Source organism: Chelonia mydas, chromosome 10, assembly GCF_015237465.2.
Source record: "Chelonia mydas isolate rCheMyd1 chromosome 10, rCheMyd1.pri.v2, whole genome shotgun sequence".
Classification (NCBI taxonomy): domain Eukaryota; kingdom Metazoa; phylum Chordata; order Testudines; family Cheloniidae; genus Chelonia; species Chelonia mydas.
In genome coordinates this window covers 83,558,857-83,574,156 of record NC_051250.2, presented here as the reverse complement: position 1 = coordinate 83,574,156, position 15,300 = coordinate 83,558,857, and the positions used below count along the sequence as shown (strand labels likewise).

The following is a 15,300-nucleotide window of genomic DNA, read 5'->3' as shown; positions in this document are numbered from 1 at the left end:
ATTTGGCCTTCCTGATTTCACTCCTGCATGCCTGAGCAATATTTTTATACTCTTCCCTGGTCATTTGTCCAATCTTCCACTTCTTGTAAGCTTCTTTTTTGTGTTTAAGATCAGCAAGGATTTCACTGTTAAGCCAAGCTAGTCCCCTGCCATATTTACTATTCTTTCTACACATCGGGATGGTTTGTCCCTGTAACCTCAATAAGGATTCTTTAAAATACAGTCAACTCTCCTGGACTCCTTTCCCCCTCATGTTATTCTCCCAGGGGATCCTGCCCATCAGTTCCCCGAGGGAGTCAAAGTCTGCTTTTCTGAAGTCCAGGGTCTGTATTCTGCTGCTCTCCTTTCTTCCTTGTGTCAGGATCCTGAACTCGACCATCTCATGGTGTCTGCCTCCCAGGTTCCCATCCACTTTTGCTTCCCCTACTAATTCTTCCTGGTTTGTGAGCAGCAGGTCAAGAAGATCTCTGCCCCTAGTTGGTTCCTCCAGCAATTGCACCAGGAAATTGTCCCCTACACTTTCCGAAAACTTCCTGGATTGTCTGTGTACTGCTGTATTGCTCTCCCAGCAGATATCAGGGTGATTGAAGTTTCCCATGAGAACCAGGGCCTGCGATCTAGTAACTTCTGTGAGTTGCTGGAAGAAAGCCTCGTCCACCTCATCCCCCTGGTCCGGTGGTCTATAGCAGACTCCCACCACGACATCACCCTTCTTGCTCACACTTTTAAACATAATCCAGAGACTCTCAGGTTTTTCTGCAATTTCATACCGGAGCTCTGAGCAGTCATACTGTTCTCTTACATACAATGCAACTCCCCCACCTTTTCTGCCCTGCCTGTCCTTCCTGAACAGTTTATATCCATCCATGACAGTACTCCATTCATGTGAGTTATCCCACCAAGTCTCTGTTATTCCAATCACATCATAATTCCTTGACTGTGCCAGGACTTCCAGTTCTCCCTGCTTGTTTCCCAGGCTTTTTGCATTTGTGTATAGGCACTTGAGATAACTCGCTGATCGTCCCTCTTTCTCAGTATGAGGCAGGAGCCCTCCCCTTTCGCGCTCTCCTGCTTGTGCTTCCTTCCTATCCCACGTCCCCACTTACCTCAGGGCTTTGGTCTCCTTCCCTGGTGAACCTAGTTTAAAGCCCTCCTCACTAGGTTAGAGGAGGGAAATACAACCTAGATGGAGCCATGAGGTGGGTGCATAACTGGTTGGAAAACCGTTTCCAGAGAGTAGATATCCGTAGTTCACAGTCAAGCTGGAAGGGTCCCACAGGGATCAGTTCTGGGGCCAGTTCTGTTCAATATCTTCAATGATTTAGATAATGGCATAGAGAGTACACTTATAAAGTTTGCGGACAATACCAAGCTGGGAGGGGTTGCAAGTGCTTTGGAGGATAGGAATAAAGTTCAAAATGATCTGGACAAACTGGAGAAATGGTCTGAAGTAAACAGGATGAAATTCAATATGGACAAATGCAAAGTACTCCACTTAGGAAGGAACAATCAGTAGCACACACACAGAATGGGAAATGATTGCCTAGGAAGGAGAACTGCGGAAAGGGATCTGGGGATCATAGTGGATCACAAGCTAAATAGGAGTCTACAGTGCAACACTGTTGCAAAAAAAGCAAAGATCATTCTTGGATATATTAGCAAGTGTATTGTAAGCAAGACAGGAGAAGTAATTCTTTTGCTCTTCTCCATGCTGCTAAAGCCTCAACTGGAGTGCTTTGTCCAGATCTGGGCACCATATTTTAGGAAAGATGTGGACAAACTGGAGAAGGTCCAGAGAAGAGCAACAAAAATGATTAAAGGTCTAGAAAACATGGCCTGTGAGGGAAGACTGAAACAATGGGGTTTGTTTAGTCTGGAGAAGAGATGGCTGAGAGGAGACAACACAGTTTTCAAGTACATAAAATGTTGTTACAAGAAGGAGGAAGAAAAATGTTCTCCTTAACCTCTGAGGATAGGACAAGAAGCAATGGGCTTAAATTGCAGCAAAGGCGGTTTAGATTGGACATTAGGAAAAACTTCCTAACTGGTCAGGGTGGTTAAGCACTGAAATAAATTGCTCAGGGAGGTTATGGAATCTCTATCACTGGAGGTTTTTAAGAGCAGGTTAGAAAACACCTGTCAGGGATGGTCTAGATAATCCTTAGTCCTGCCATGACTGCAGGGCACTGGACTAGATGGCCTGTCCAGGTCCCTTCCAGTCCTATGATTCAAATACTAGCAAGCTGGTAGCTAGATATTACCCAGTTGAGGGGGAAGTCCCAGCAGTATCTCCCTCCACCAAACTAAGTGCCTTCTCCTCCAGCTGAATGGCCCAGGACGGGCACTGGCCATGAAGCAGAGAAAGAGGCTGCAACAGGGTGGAAGGGGGAGTTTCTGCTTGTGAATTATTAGAAAAGTCAACTTTTATGCACACATTTTCCTGCCAGTTCTAGGGCTTGTGCTGCCATACTCCTGCTTGGCCTCGTCTGCACTAGCAACCTTTGCAAGGGTTTTCCTGCTCTGCTCACTCATCTCGCCCTGCTGCCAACAGCGGAGCTGGAATGCAGGAAGGGCACTGATAGTCATATTCCCACGTCATCCAACCCTGTGGCAGTCAGAGTGCAAGTGCCCTCCTGCCACTCCAGCACCCCCAGGGGTGGCAGCAGGGGAGCTCACTAGGTGCAGGGGTATATGTCAAGGCCAAGCAGGGTTATGGCAGCACCAGTCCCACCCTGTGAACCAGGGAAAAGGGGTTTTATGGAGACTAAAAGTTTTCGCTAAGCCCCAGTTAACACAAACACCTCACAAATGGTGCACTGAATGAGGCAGGGGTCCTGGGAAAAAACAAAATGTGAGTATCCTAATGCATGCCATTACAGCCAGGAGTGAACTGCACCTAGGAGCTCTCTCTTGGAGGGACCCTTTCCAAAGCATAGGGCTGTGCCACTCTCAAGGTGGACCCCCCACAGTTCACCCCATTTTTAGACTGGATCACTAGACTTCAGCACTTCCTCTTTACCAATTGTATTGACCTTGCAATTGGCTGAGACACAAGCTCTCTGTGTACAAGGCTTACCTGGCCCTTTCAATGACCACGTAACCAAAGGCTGGAAAAGTTCCTGCAGGCTCCGCCTCTCTAGGTCCTGCCAAATCCAGGAAGCTGAGGCTGACACCCCTGCCGCTCCCATAGTGAAAACCACACCAGATTTCCTCTCCGTGTCTCAGAGGTATTAGGCCTTCGTTATACATCCAAGACCCAGCTTCCACCCCAAATACCCACACCCATTTTGCAGGTTTCCTTAACCATGGCTTGGCTTGGCATGGCACTGCCATGCTTTGGTGGGGGACAGAGTCAGGCCTTAGCCTCACAGAATCACAGGATTGGAAGGGACCTCAGGAGGTCATCTAGTCCAACCCCCTGCTCAAAGCAGGACCAATCCCCAATTTTTGCCCCAGATCCCTAAGTGGCCCCCTCAAGGATTGAAGTCACAACCCTCAGTTTAGCAGGCCAATGCTTAAACCACTGAGCTATCCCTCCCACACAGGGCTCATCCCCTCCAATAGGTGAATGGCACTAGCTTCAACACAGATATCACAGACACGTGCATTTCCAACACTCCATCATCTCAAGTGCAACAAAGGGAATCTCTCCCCTGTGGGGGCTCAGGAAGCTTTAGGTGCAGTGGTCTGACCTGAATCCCCAAGTTCAGCTCAGCAGCGTATACAGCAATAACTCCTCAAAGACAACCCAGGCTGCTGGAGACATTGGGCGTTTCAGCGCTTTGCCCAGGCTGCTGCAGTGGTAAGAGAGATGGAAGCCAGACATATAGTGTAGCATGTTTACTGCGAACACACACATCCTGATATAGCGCAGAGATCTTTGGGTACAGCTTCCCCAGAGACCACAGACACACAGATAAACCTGTACCATAAATACAGTCCTGCCCTATAGGTGGGACAAAGGAATACACTTGCTCTGGCAGATTGTCACTTTGCTGAAGAGGTGACATCACAGCCCCTGCCATTGCAGATGGGGAATCCTCTACCTGCAACGGCTCAGGAAGCAGGACCCCTGTAGTTACCATGCCTCTGGGCTTGTGCTTGATGCTCATTTACATAAATATATATTAAATAGTTTGTATTTTATTCACAATAGTGATTTCTCCTTATCAGTGTCTTACAAATAAAACCTGATTTGCTCAAAAAGCAGTTGCACTTTGTTTCTGTCACTGCAGGGCTCAGAGCTCAAACCTCATTCAGCCCTCAGGGACCAGAAAGACCCGTCTGTGTACCCGCCGTGCACCCCTCCTAAAGTGGGCACCATGCCCCTACCTGCAGAATCCCAGCCCAAAGGGAACACACAAGGGTCAGCCACTGAAAGGGGTCCCCCCACAAGCAGTGGTCCCCAACCTGTCCCTGCAGTGCTCCAAGTAAAGCTTCCCATCCCACCCCCATTACCCTCTCTGTCCCATGCCCCCCACCAGTGTTTCTCCCTACAATCAGACTTGCCTCTGTGCCCCCCCACAACCATCCCCACCTGGGGGTGACTGACAGGCGAGGTGAGAGAAGCAGACAGTTACCAGACCTGGCAAGTGAAGCAGTCAGGCTGGGTAGGGGCAGCAGGGCCCACAGAAGGAAGGAGCTGGTTTGGCAGCAGGCAATGCCCAGTGTTACCTATTTTTCATTCAGTCACATAAAAGCCATTTCTGAACAGGCTTGTCGTGAACCTGCAGGCTAGGATTTCTCCGTTCCAGAAGCCACCAGCTTACAAAGGCACTCTCATCACACTGATCATGCACCCTTGCCAAGCCTCGGGATCATTCTCCTGCTTCCAAGGACACTGCAGCTTAACCAAGATCCTCAAGCTGCCCTCAAATCTCCTCCCCTGGTATATTCCAACAGCCAGAGAGCAGGAGACCAACACCACAGTGCAGCTGGTCAGCACAAACATGCAGCTCTTGTATGTTCTGATGAGGCTTGTGGCTGCCACAATGCCCTTGTCTGCCAGACCCTATGCCCCTCTCCATGCAGTCAGTGGGCTGACTCCAGCTGCAGGCAGCAGGCACCTCCTTTGGCCTCATTACCCTGACAGCTGTGGACCCACCTCCCCTTCACTCCTGGCTCCAGTGCCGCTGAAAAAGCAAGCCAAAGCACTCCCTATGACTTCAGTGGGAGTTGCCCCTGCTCACCCAGGGCTGACTTTGTTTTCTGTTTAAGGAAGGCAGGGATGCGTGTCCCTTGTCAGGTGGTGACAAGCTGACTGGTGTCTCTGAACAGAACAGACTTTTCCCCTGTCCCTTGAATGACCCATAGACCAGTCTCCTATAGTCAGAGCTTTGGAGTGCCAGCTGCTGTGCAGGGAGTGATGTAACGTCTGCCCAGCGGGTTGACTGGAGGGCTAGAAACATTACGCAAGACATGGGCACAGCCGAGTCCACTCCACGATTGGGGAATCATACTGCTTCCAGACATTGACTGTCTCGGGGATTCTCTTTTCTTCCCAGCATGCTTGCCACAGAGGGAGATGCTAGTTCTGTAGCTCCTGCTGACTAGCAGGCTGCTCGTCCTCAACACTATTCTCACTGGACAGCTGTTGGTCCCGATACGGATGACTGGATGGATGCTGATCTGATACAGCATTATCTGTGGACAGCTCCTCTTCTTCCTTCTTCAGTATTTCCACCAGCTGCCCCTCACTTTGCTCCAACATCTGCATCACTGGCTCCTCCTCATCCAGCTCAGATGTCTCCCCTGGCACTAGTGGCCTGATCACATCTGGTTCTAACATCTCCCCAGCTGGCCCCTCTTCACCTGGATCTGACATCTTCCCAGACAGCCCTCTCTCACCTGGCTCCAGCTTCCCTTTCTCACCCAGCTCCCATATTCCCCCAGCTGGCTTCTCCTCACCCTGCTCCAGCTCCACCAACTCATCTTTTTCAGATGTCTCTCCAGGCAGCCTGGTCTTGCCCAGCTCCAGTACCCCGGTCTTGCCCTGTTCTGGCACGTCCTCAGATGGTTCCTCCTTGCTTGGCTCTGGGACCTCCAAGAGCCCCGGCACCCTCATCAGGCCTTGTTCTGGCATCTCTCCCAGGGGGTTCTCTACCAAGGGCCCAGACCCACCCAGCTCCAACTCAAGTGCCTCCCCCAAGGGCTCCATCTCACTCTGTTCAGGGGGCTGGCAGTTCAGTCGCTCTTCACTTATTTGGGGACTGATGGAAGGTTTCTCAGTGAAGCCGAAGCGAGCGTAGTTCTCCATTGAGGTCGGGGAGGAGGGGCCTGCACTGGAGACAGTGCTGGAAGGGCCACTGCTGTCTGCAAAGCAATTCCAAAAAACGTCAGACAAACACTTAGAGAGTCAGTACTTAGCTGAAAACCTCAGCCAGAGTCTGTGCCGAAAAGCCTATTAAATGGCATGTAGCACATTCCCAGACATCAGCACCTGACTGCTCCCTCCAATGGGAAGGCAGCATATCAGGGTTGGAAGGGACCTCAGGAGGTCATCTAGTCCAACCCCCTGCTCAAAGCAGTGGTAGCAGATGACAGAACAAGGAGTAATGGTCTCAAGTTGCAGTGGGGGAGATTTAGGTTGGATATTAGGAAAAACTTTTTCACTAGGAGGGTGGTGAAACACTGGAATGCGTTACCTAGGGAGGTGGTGGAATCTCCTTCCTTAGAAGTTTTTAAGGTCAGGCTTGACAAAGCCCTGGCTGGGATGATTTAATTGGGGGATCGGTCCTGCTTTGAGCAGGGGATTGGACTAGATGACCTCCTGAGGTCCCTTCCAACCCTGATATTCTATGATTCTATGAAGAGCCACCTCTCTCTCTCTCAAAAGTACATCTGGCAATTCTGTACATAGTGGACGTAATTAACATCAAGCCCAGGAATGGAAAGGGAAGAAAAATCAAGCCATTACATCCTTTTATTTATTTATACCCTTCTGCAGACTATAGGACTCCACTATCAAATATTATGTCCACTAAGTCCAAAAAATTGTAAGTGGGCCATAAACAAACAGATAGCCCAAATGCCATGTAGCTGCTCTGCACATTTTTCCCATAGGTACACTCCCTAAAGAGAGTGATGCCATTGGTCTTGTAGTGCATAATTTGAAGTCTGCGGTAGGACCCTTAGGCTATGGAATAGTCACCTTCTTTCATTTTGCAGTGGGTGAAAGGCAATAAAGCGTGATATAGATTTTCTGAATTATTTTCTCCTGTTGGTAGATATTTTGATTGCCCATGATGCAGCAAGATTTGGCCATCGTGTCTCCTTGGGATGCCATGGGACCAGACAGAAGGAAGTGCTAATTCATGAGCCCTGTCAACCCTAGATAAAAGCTTGGTCGGGATTCCAGAACTCTAAAGGCCATCATGTCCTTGTGAAAGGTACATTACGGATCCATTATGGATAGTGTCCCCATGCAAACTTACTCCCGGATGAAGCTATCACTGAGAACCACAACTGTACTCCTGCTACAAAGAACAGGGATGCAGAATAAATATTTAAATAAGTGGACCAGTTAGATCTTGTTACATGTCAGATGTAGATTCTAGCATGGATACAAGCTTAGGTGTACATAAAACTATGGCTTGCATATCAGAACCCAGCAAGACCATAGCATCTTACTGAGTTAAGGGCTGCTAACTGGGACTCAGACCTGCAGACAGATCGCCCTGTGGGAATTGTAACTTACTGAGGATTGAAGGGTTCCAGGGATCTGCATCACCCTCAATACAGAATCTAAGGGCCTGTCTACGTGAACAATTAGTTAGCGGAAAGCTGGGGTCTGAATCTACCCCACACTAGCCTGCTGTGGGCTAACTATGCATAGGGAGCCTGCTTACAGCCTAACAGTCTGTTAATGCCCTTTGCTCTAGTCCCATTTCAAAGCTGACAGGATCAAAGAGCATTAACAAACCCAGAGCCCACATGGACATTGTCTGTGACAGGCTAGTGCGGGTGATTCACACCCCAGCTTGCCACAAACTAAATGTTTGCATAGACAAGCCTTAAGCTGTATCCTTGAGTCAGGGCCTCATGAGCTCTGTGGCCAGGAGAACTAAAGTGTGCAGCAAAAAGTCTCTGGATTCAGGGGCATTCCAGAGTGGAAAGCTGCAGAACTTAAATTTAAATTAAACTAAAAATAATTAATCCATTCAGTATAGTCACTCCTGGGTTATCATCTTGATGTTGTATTTAATATTAAGCTTTCCCCCCATTTTCAGTTTTGAATATACCACATATTTCTGTGTTGACAACACAAGTGCACCATGAGGTTGCCAGGGGAAGCTGGAGCTTGTGATGCTGGGGAGGCAGTTTGGAACTATGGATAAGCACTTTAGCTGGATGTTTGTTTAAAGTGATCAGTTATTAACTAGTTTAGTTTATCTCGTTGTAAATGTCGATGTTGTTAAGGTGCCAAAGTGAAGAGCCCCTGGGGATGACTGTACCTGCATTGTTGTTTCATGTCTGCCTGGTTCACACAGTTCCTATGTGGAAAGCGGAGATTCTGGAACAGGGTTCTCTGGCAAGGGGTGGATACCATGGCAAATTCCAAGGCTGCAGAACTGTGGAATTTCTGGGGCTCTGCCTTGAGCATACCAACAGGGTGAATTTTTATCCCAGCTGCTCGTAACTTGCTACTCCTTGTCCAGAATATATGAGGGTTACTTTGGCCACGTCTACACTAGCACTTAAACTTTTGTGGCTCAGGAGTGTGAAAAAACACATCCCTGAGAGACATGAATTTTGTCAGCATAAGCGCTTGTGTGCATGGTGCTATGCTGGTGGGAGACTGTCTCCCGTCGGCAAAACACAGCTAAACAAGCACTTTCACAGTGGCACAGCTGTGCTGCTCTAAGCTTGTAAGTGTTGACATGGCCTTACTTGTAACCAGAGAGGACTTGTGCCTCCTGGGAGGGCACAATGTGAAGGGGGGGGCCAACTGACCACCCAACGTGTTGCCTCTGGGAGGAACCTTCCAGCCCCTCCTCCCTGGGCTAGTTCAGTCAATCCTGCCAGCTCCTGGGGGCCTAGGGCTACAGCAGTGGGGAGCACATGTGCCTCTGGGCCTGGCTGGGAGCCCAGGGTATGGAAGCTGCAACTGGAAAATCATATTTTCCCTGCATCCAAGCAACATATCTAGCTCATTTTAAATAGTAACCCTTTTTAGTAGGCAATTTTCTAGTATTAAGCAGGACATTCTATACCAACGAGAACACGACTACTAAGAGTAGCCAAAATCTGACAGCCCAGGCCATGAGATGAAGAGACTGAGGATCTGGATGAAGGATCCTGCCTTGTTGCTGTAACAAGAGATCTGGACACAGAGGAAAATGCATGTAAAGCCCTGCTGGCAGCTGATGCAGATTCATGGACCGCTGCTGTCTCAGACAAGCTGAGGCAATCAATATAATTTTTGCCCTGTCCTGACATATCTTTGTCACCACTTTCTGAATCAAGGTGTGTTGGGGGGCAGGGGGGTACACAGAAAGCTCCTTCCGCAACGTAGAAGGAAGGCATCTGAAATGGACTGACTGGCTGTCAAACAGGTCTACATTGGGATAACACCAACAGGGGAAGATGTCTTGCATACTTGGATCTTTCAGAGACCACTCATGAATCTGAGAACTGTCCCTGCTGAGGCTGCTAGCACATTGCTCTTGTCTGCTAAATGCAGGGCCATTAGATAGATCTTCTGAATCACATAATCTGACCACCTTAGCACATACCTGGAAAGAATGAGGCCCCCCCTTCCTTACTTGTCTAACGCACGGCAGGAGCGTTATCCAGTGCTCCCTGAACAGCCTTCCCCCCTTTTATATGAAGAAGGAATGATCTGAGGGTCAAATGGGCTGGCTCTTAATTCCAAATACATTTTCTCAAAAAGCCCAGACTGTAAACCAGTGTAAATGAGCTGCCCATCCAGTGTTGGCTGCATCTGACGTTACTGTGGCGAAGGAGGATCGAACAGGACGCCTCAGAGTATTTGATCCGTTTGTCCATCACATCAGTGAATTTAGAACATCCTGAGGCATGGTGACGAATATTTTCTGACTGTCCTGGCTGGGTATGTAGACCTGAGCCATCCAGTGCAGCACTGGTTTCATTCAGAGATGAGAAAACCGAGTTATGTAAGTGGTAGCTGCCGTCAAGCCCACAAGATCCAGGAAGATGATCACTTTCCAAGATTGGCAGGCTTGAATCCTGAAACCCACTTGCTACATTTTTAGAAACTTGTCCTCTGGAAGTAAAGTTTTCCCTGCTACTGAGTCCAGCATAGAACCTATAAAAGGAATTCTGAGCTTAATAGAAATTCAATTTTTTGATATTAAGAAGCAGACCCAGATCCAAAAAGAGGGAGACTGTAACTGTGATGTGAAATGACAGACTCTCACGTGTAGCACCTTTTAGCTACCAATCCTCCAAATGCGGGTAAACAAAAATACCCTGTCTTTTCAGATGTGTCGCTACCACAGAAAGGCATTTTCAAAAGACCCTTCACACTGTGGACAGGCTTAATGGGAGAACCTTGTACTGGAAATGGTACCCAGCCACCATTAAATGCAGACATTTTCAATGACTATGTTGGCTAGAGATATAGAAGTAAGCATCCTTTAAATTGAGAGTGGCAAACCAATCCATAACTGTAGGCGAGGTAATTATGAAGGCCAGAGTTACCAGAGGAATACACTGGGGCGGGATGGGGTGGGGGATTTCTTCCTCACCCATGCAGGTAGTCAGCCAAAACATGAGCTTTTAGAAACATTAGAAATAAACGAGCAGCGAGCCCCATGGCTGCTGAGCCCTGCCACCCACCATCACAAAAACCCAGTCACACAATCACATTTTTAAACTTGACCAGCTCTCTTAAAACTAATTAAGTTGTTTGCCCCACAGCTCCTATTGGGAGGCTGTTCCAGAGCCTCACCCCTTGGATGGTTAGAAGCCTTCTAATTTCCAGCCTGAATCTGTTCTTGTGCCAACATTATCTTTTGAGTTTAAATACTGCTTCATCCTCCCTGCTATATACTCCGCGATGTACCTGTAGAGTAACCATACCCCCTCTCAGCCTTCGTTTTGCTAGACTAACCAAGCCAAGCTCTTCCAGTCGCCTCTCAGAAGACAGGTCCTCCATTCCCCTGATCATCCTAATTGCTCTTCTCTACACCTGTTCCAGTTTGAATTCATCTTTCTTGAACAAGGGTAACCACATCTGTATTCCAAATGAGGTGTTACCGGCGCCTTGTACGATGGCATTAATACTTTTCTATCTCTACTGTAAATGCCTTATCTGATACATCCCTAGGACTGCATTTGTGGATTGACCCAAACTGATGCACCACCAAGAATGAAATATGCACGTGCAGCAAGAAAAGTGGGGCTTTGCTACAAGATAGAGGATATGCAGGCAGTCTGAGGTCAGAAGAGCCTCAAAGTCCTTTTTGGGAGTGATCGCCATCCTTCCTGCAGAGGGGAAGTTCTACCTTAAGCACCCCTGGATGGAATAGCCATATCCCTGGCAAGAGACTCTCCAGCAGCATCTGCCCTCTGTCAGTAACAGAGCCCTTTGGTTCTTCAGTGTTAAAGAGCCTGAGATGCTCTTGTTAATGTGTTTTCTCTTACCAGGCTTATTGCATCATCCCTAGTCACCTCCTCTTCAGAGGGGCGCACGGTTGTCGGAGCCTCAAGGGAGGATTTTGTGGGAAGAAATTTACTCTGAAGCTCATTCTCAGGAGCCCACTCAGGTTGGACTGGAATAGTGGAAACAACCTGGCTGTACATAGCTTGAAATTTCTCAGGGGGAAATTTGCTGCATTTCCCCCACTCCCTGTTCAGATTCAGAGTCAGACAGCTCACCTTTCTCAGTGGAGGAGGGGGGAGGAAGAGGAGTCCAGGCCTCGTATCTCATGGATTTTTGTGTTTTTTCTTCCCTTTTTCTCCTTTTCTGATTTAACTTTTTTTAGCGCACTTTGGGAGCACAGAAGCTCTGCTGTGGCTTTGGTGTGGCTTTTTATGGCTTGTCTTCCTTAGGGCCTGGAGCCCGCTGCAGAGGTCTGGCTCTGAATCCACTCCCTTTGGGGGGAGAGGGGACATGTTGTCAGAATCCTTCTGCTTGGCTTGGGAGGGAGGGAGACTGATTAGAAGCCCTGCTTCTTTCCTCAGGGTGCTGAGGACTCACTGAAGATTGTGGGGGTGGGGTGGGGGGGAGTTGTGGCCCCACAAACCTCCGCTCTTTGTTCTGCAGGGGTCCCCTTGGACTTATCATGAGTCAAGTAATCAGGGTCCTACTTGCTTTTAGAGCCTTTCCTGCTCTGCACTGGGGTTCTTGGTCTATTCCCCCCCCCCCGCAATGATGTTGCGGCTGCCTTGGTGGGCAGAGGCTCCACCTGCCTGTCTGACTTCTAGCTCCGGGACCTAACAGATTGAGGGATGGAAAACTGGGCACCAGTCACCACCTACCAAGCCTGGGAAGGCTGACTCACAAATAGAGCACTGCTTGAATTAAACCTCTTGCTTTCTGGGCTGCTCTGCCATAGCTGCAAGGGACAGAGGAGCCTGCAGGGAGATGCTGCAGAAGAGGCTCAGGGAGGGTTAAACCCTTGTGGGGTTAACTGAGCCAGGAAGGTGAGGGAATGTTGCGCCTCACTGCCCAAAAGCTGGGCAGAAGCTCCAATCGCAAAGGAAGTGCAAGAGCAACAGAAGCCATCAGTGTCTGTGGAGGAGGCAGCAGAGAATCCGGCAGCTAGTGAGAGCAGAGGGGGCGCAGCCAGGGAGTGCAGACTCAAAACACTGAGCCACCTCTATGAGGGTGCAGTGAGAGGAGAACAGCCCAGACTCCAGAACTATGGGAGATGCCTGGCTACAGAATGTTCTGGTCTATTTCGGAGTGCAATATCTCATGAAAGAGGGCCACAGCCATGCCGGACTGCAAAGCACTGAAGTATTTTGGGTGAGCAATACCTGATTAGACAGGAGAGAATCTTGTTAATTAAGTCTAGGCTCTAGGATGCATGTTACAATTTTATTTTATATGTAAAGCATGTTTCCAATAGTTCTACTTGCCGCCACTTGAATCTCTGTCCTTTATTAAATAAATGTAGCTATGTTTACAGTGAAATCAAGTATAAGGGCTATGTGATCAGTGGAGTGGTGATCTGAGGTGCAACTGATAAGCTGGGGTGTACTGTTTCTTTGGAAGCAGCAGGTCTGTGAATGCTGTCAGTGTCCATCGGATGGGGCAGGACACTCGGGGAGATGCTCAGAGGGCTTGAGGGTTGGAGAGTGCGCAGGAAGCATCATCACTAGGGCTGTTGATTAATCGCAGTTTACTCACGCGATTAAAAAAAATTATCGCGATTAATTGCACTGTTAAACAATAGAATACCAATTGAAAATTTATTAAATATTTTTGGATGTTTTTCTATATTTTCAAATATATGGATTTATATTACAAACACAGAATACAAAGTGCTCAGTGCTCGCTTTACATTATTTTTATTACAAATATTTGCACTGTAAAAATGATAAAAGAAATAGTATTTTTCAATTCACCTCATACAAGTACCATAGTGCAATCTCTTTATTGTGAAAGCGTAACTTACAAATGTAGATTTTTTTTTTGTTACATAACTGCACTCAAAAACAAAACAATGTAAAACTTTAGAGTCTACAAGTCCACTCAATCCTACTTCTTGTTCAATCAATTGCTAAGACAAACAAGTTTGTTTACATTTATGGGGGATACTGCTGACTGCTTCTTATTTACAATGTCACCTGCAAGCGAGAACAGGCATTTGCAAGGCACTTTTGTAGCCGGTGTAGCAAGGTATTTACGTGCCAGATATGCTAAACATTCATATGCCACTTCATGCTTCGGCCACCATTCCAGAGGACATGCTTCCATGCTGATGCTCGTTAAAAAAAATGGATTAAATAAATTTGTGACTGAACTCCTTGGGGGAGAATTGTATGTCTGTTTTACCCACATATTTCATGCTATAGCAGTCTCAGATGATGACCTAGCACATGTTCATTTTAAGAACACTTTCACAGCAGATTTGACAAAATGCAAAGAAGGTACCAATGTGAGATTTCTAAGGATAATACAGCACTCAACTGAAGGTTTTTGAAGTGCCTTCAAAATCTGAGAGGCATGAGGTGTGGAGCATGCTTTCAGATGTCTTAAAAGAGCAACACTCAGATGCAGAAACTACAGAACCCGAACCACCAAAAAAGAAAAATCAACCTTCTGCTGGTGGCATCTGACTCAGATGATGAAAATGAACATGCATTGGTCTGCTCTGCTTTGGATCGTTACTGAGCAGAACCCATCATCAGCATGGACGCATGTCCTCTGAAATGGTGGTTTAAGCATGAAGGGACATATGAATCTTTAGCGCATCTGGCACATAAATATCTTGCAATGCCGACTACAACAGTGCCATGAGAATGCCTGTTCTCACCTTCAGGTGACGTGAACAAGAAACAGGCAGCATTATCTCTGGTAAATGTAAACAATTTTGTTTGTCTGAGCGATTGGCTGAACAAGGAGTAGGACTAAGTGAACTTGTAGGCTCTAAAGTTTTACATTGTTTTATTTTTGAATGCAGTTATTTTTTATACATAAGTCTACATTTCTAAGTTCAACTTTCATGATAAAGAGATTGCACTACAGTACTTGTATTAGGTGAATTTTGAAAAATACTATTTCTTTTGTTTTTTACAGTGCAAATATTTGAAATAAAAAATATAGTGAGCACTGTACACTTTGTATTCTGTGTTGTAATTGAAATCAATATATTTGAAAATGTAGAAAACATCCAAAAATATTTAAATAAATGATATTCTATTATTGTTTAAGAGTGCAATTAATCACACAATTAATTTTTTTAATTGCTTGACAGCCCTAGTCATAACTATACTGCACTTAAACTACTTTATACTAAAAACTAAACTGTAAACTAACACGGGACTGGAGTGGTTCAACTCCATCTGGCATAGCAGCTGTTCCCCTACATAGCCACTCTGAGAGGAAGAGTTTAAGGGGGCACGTGTGCTCTAACAAGCATTGCTTAGAGAAGATTCTACCATTAGGTGCCAACAGGTGATGCAATACCCGTAAGTGGGAATATGCAATGCCACTTGAATACTGATTTTTCATCAGCATCTCCTGAAGTAGCTAGGCTGCTAAGCTCAGAGAAAATAAAAACGTGATGGCACCTGAAACCTCGAAAACCCACATCTTATGCTAGGTTGGCAGGACCAGACTTCAAGATCCAGATTGCAAAAGTTCAC

The 15,300-nt window shown here is 47.1% G+C and overlaps 1 protein-coding gene across 27 annotated transcripts in view; it reads right to left on the bottom strand.

Moving 5' to 3' along the window:
- The window catches only part of PPIP5K1 (diphosphoinositol pentakisphosphate kinase 1), a 199,230-nt gene that overhangs the window by 62,383 nt on the left and 121,547 nt on the right, over positions 1-15,300 (bottom strand). For 19 of the 27 annotated variants that reach the window (XM_037911074.2, XM_043523294.1, XM_043523296.1 and 16 more), the window contains one exon: positions 4,944-6,312. The exons of the other annotated variants lie outside the window; for them this stretch is intronic. In XM_037911074.2, coding sequence (XP_037767002.1) covers positions 5,528-6,312 — 785 coding nt within the window. In that variant the 3' untranslated portion in view covers positions 4,944-5,527. Of the gene's footprint in view, positions 1-4,943; positions 6,313-15,300 lie in introns of those variants that run through there. 27 annotated transcript variants of the gene reach the window in all.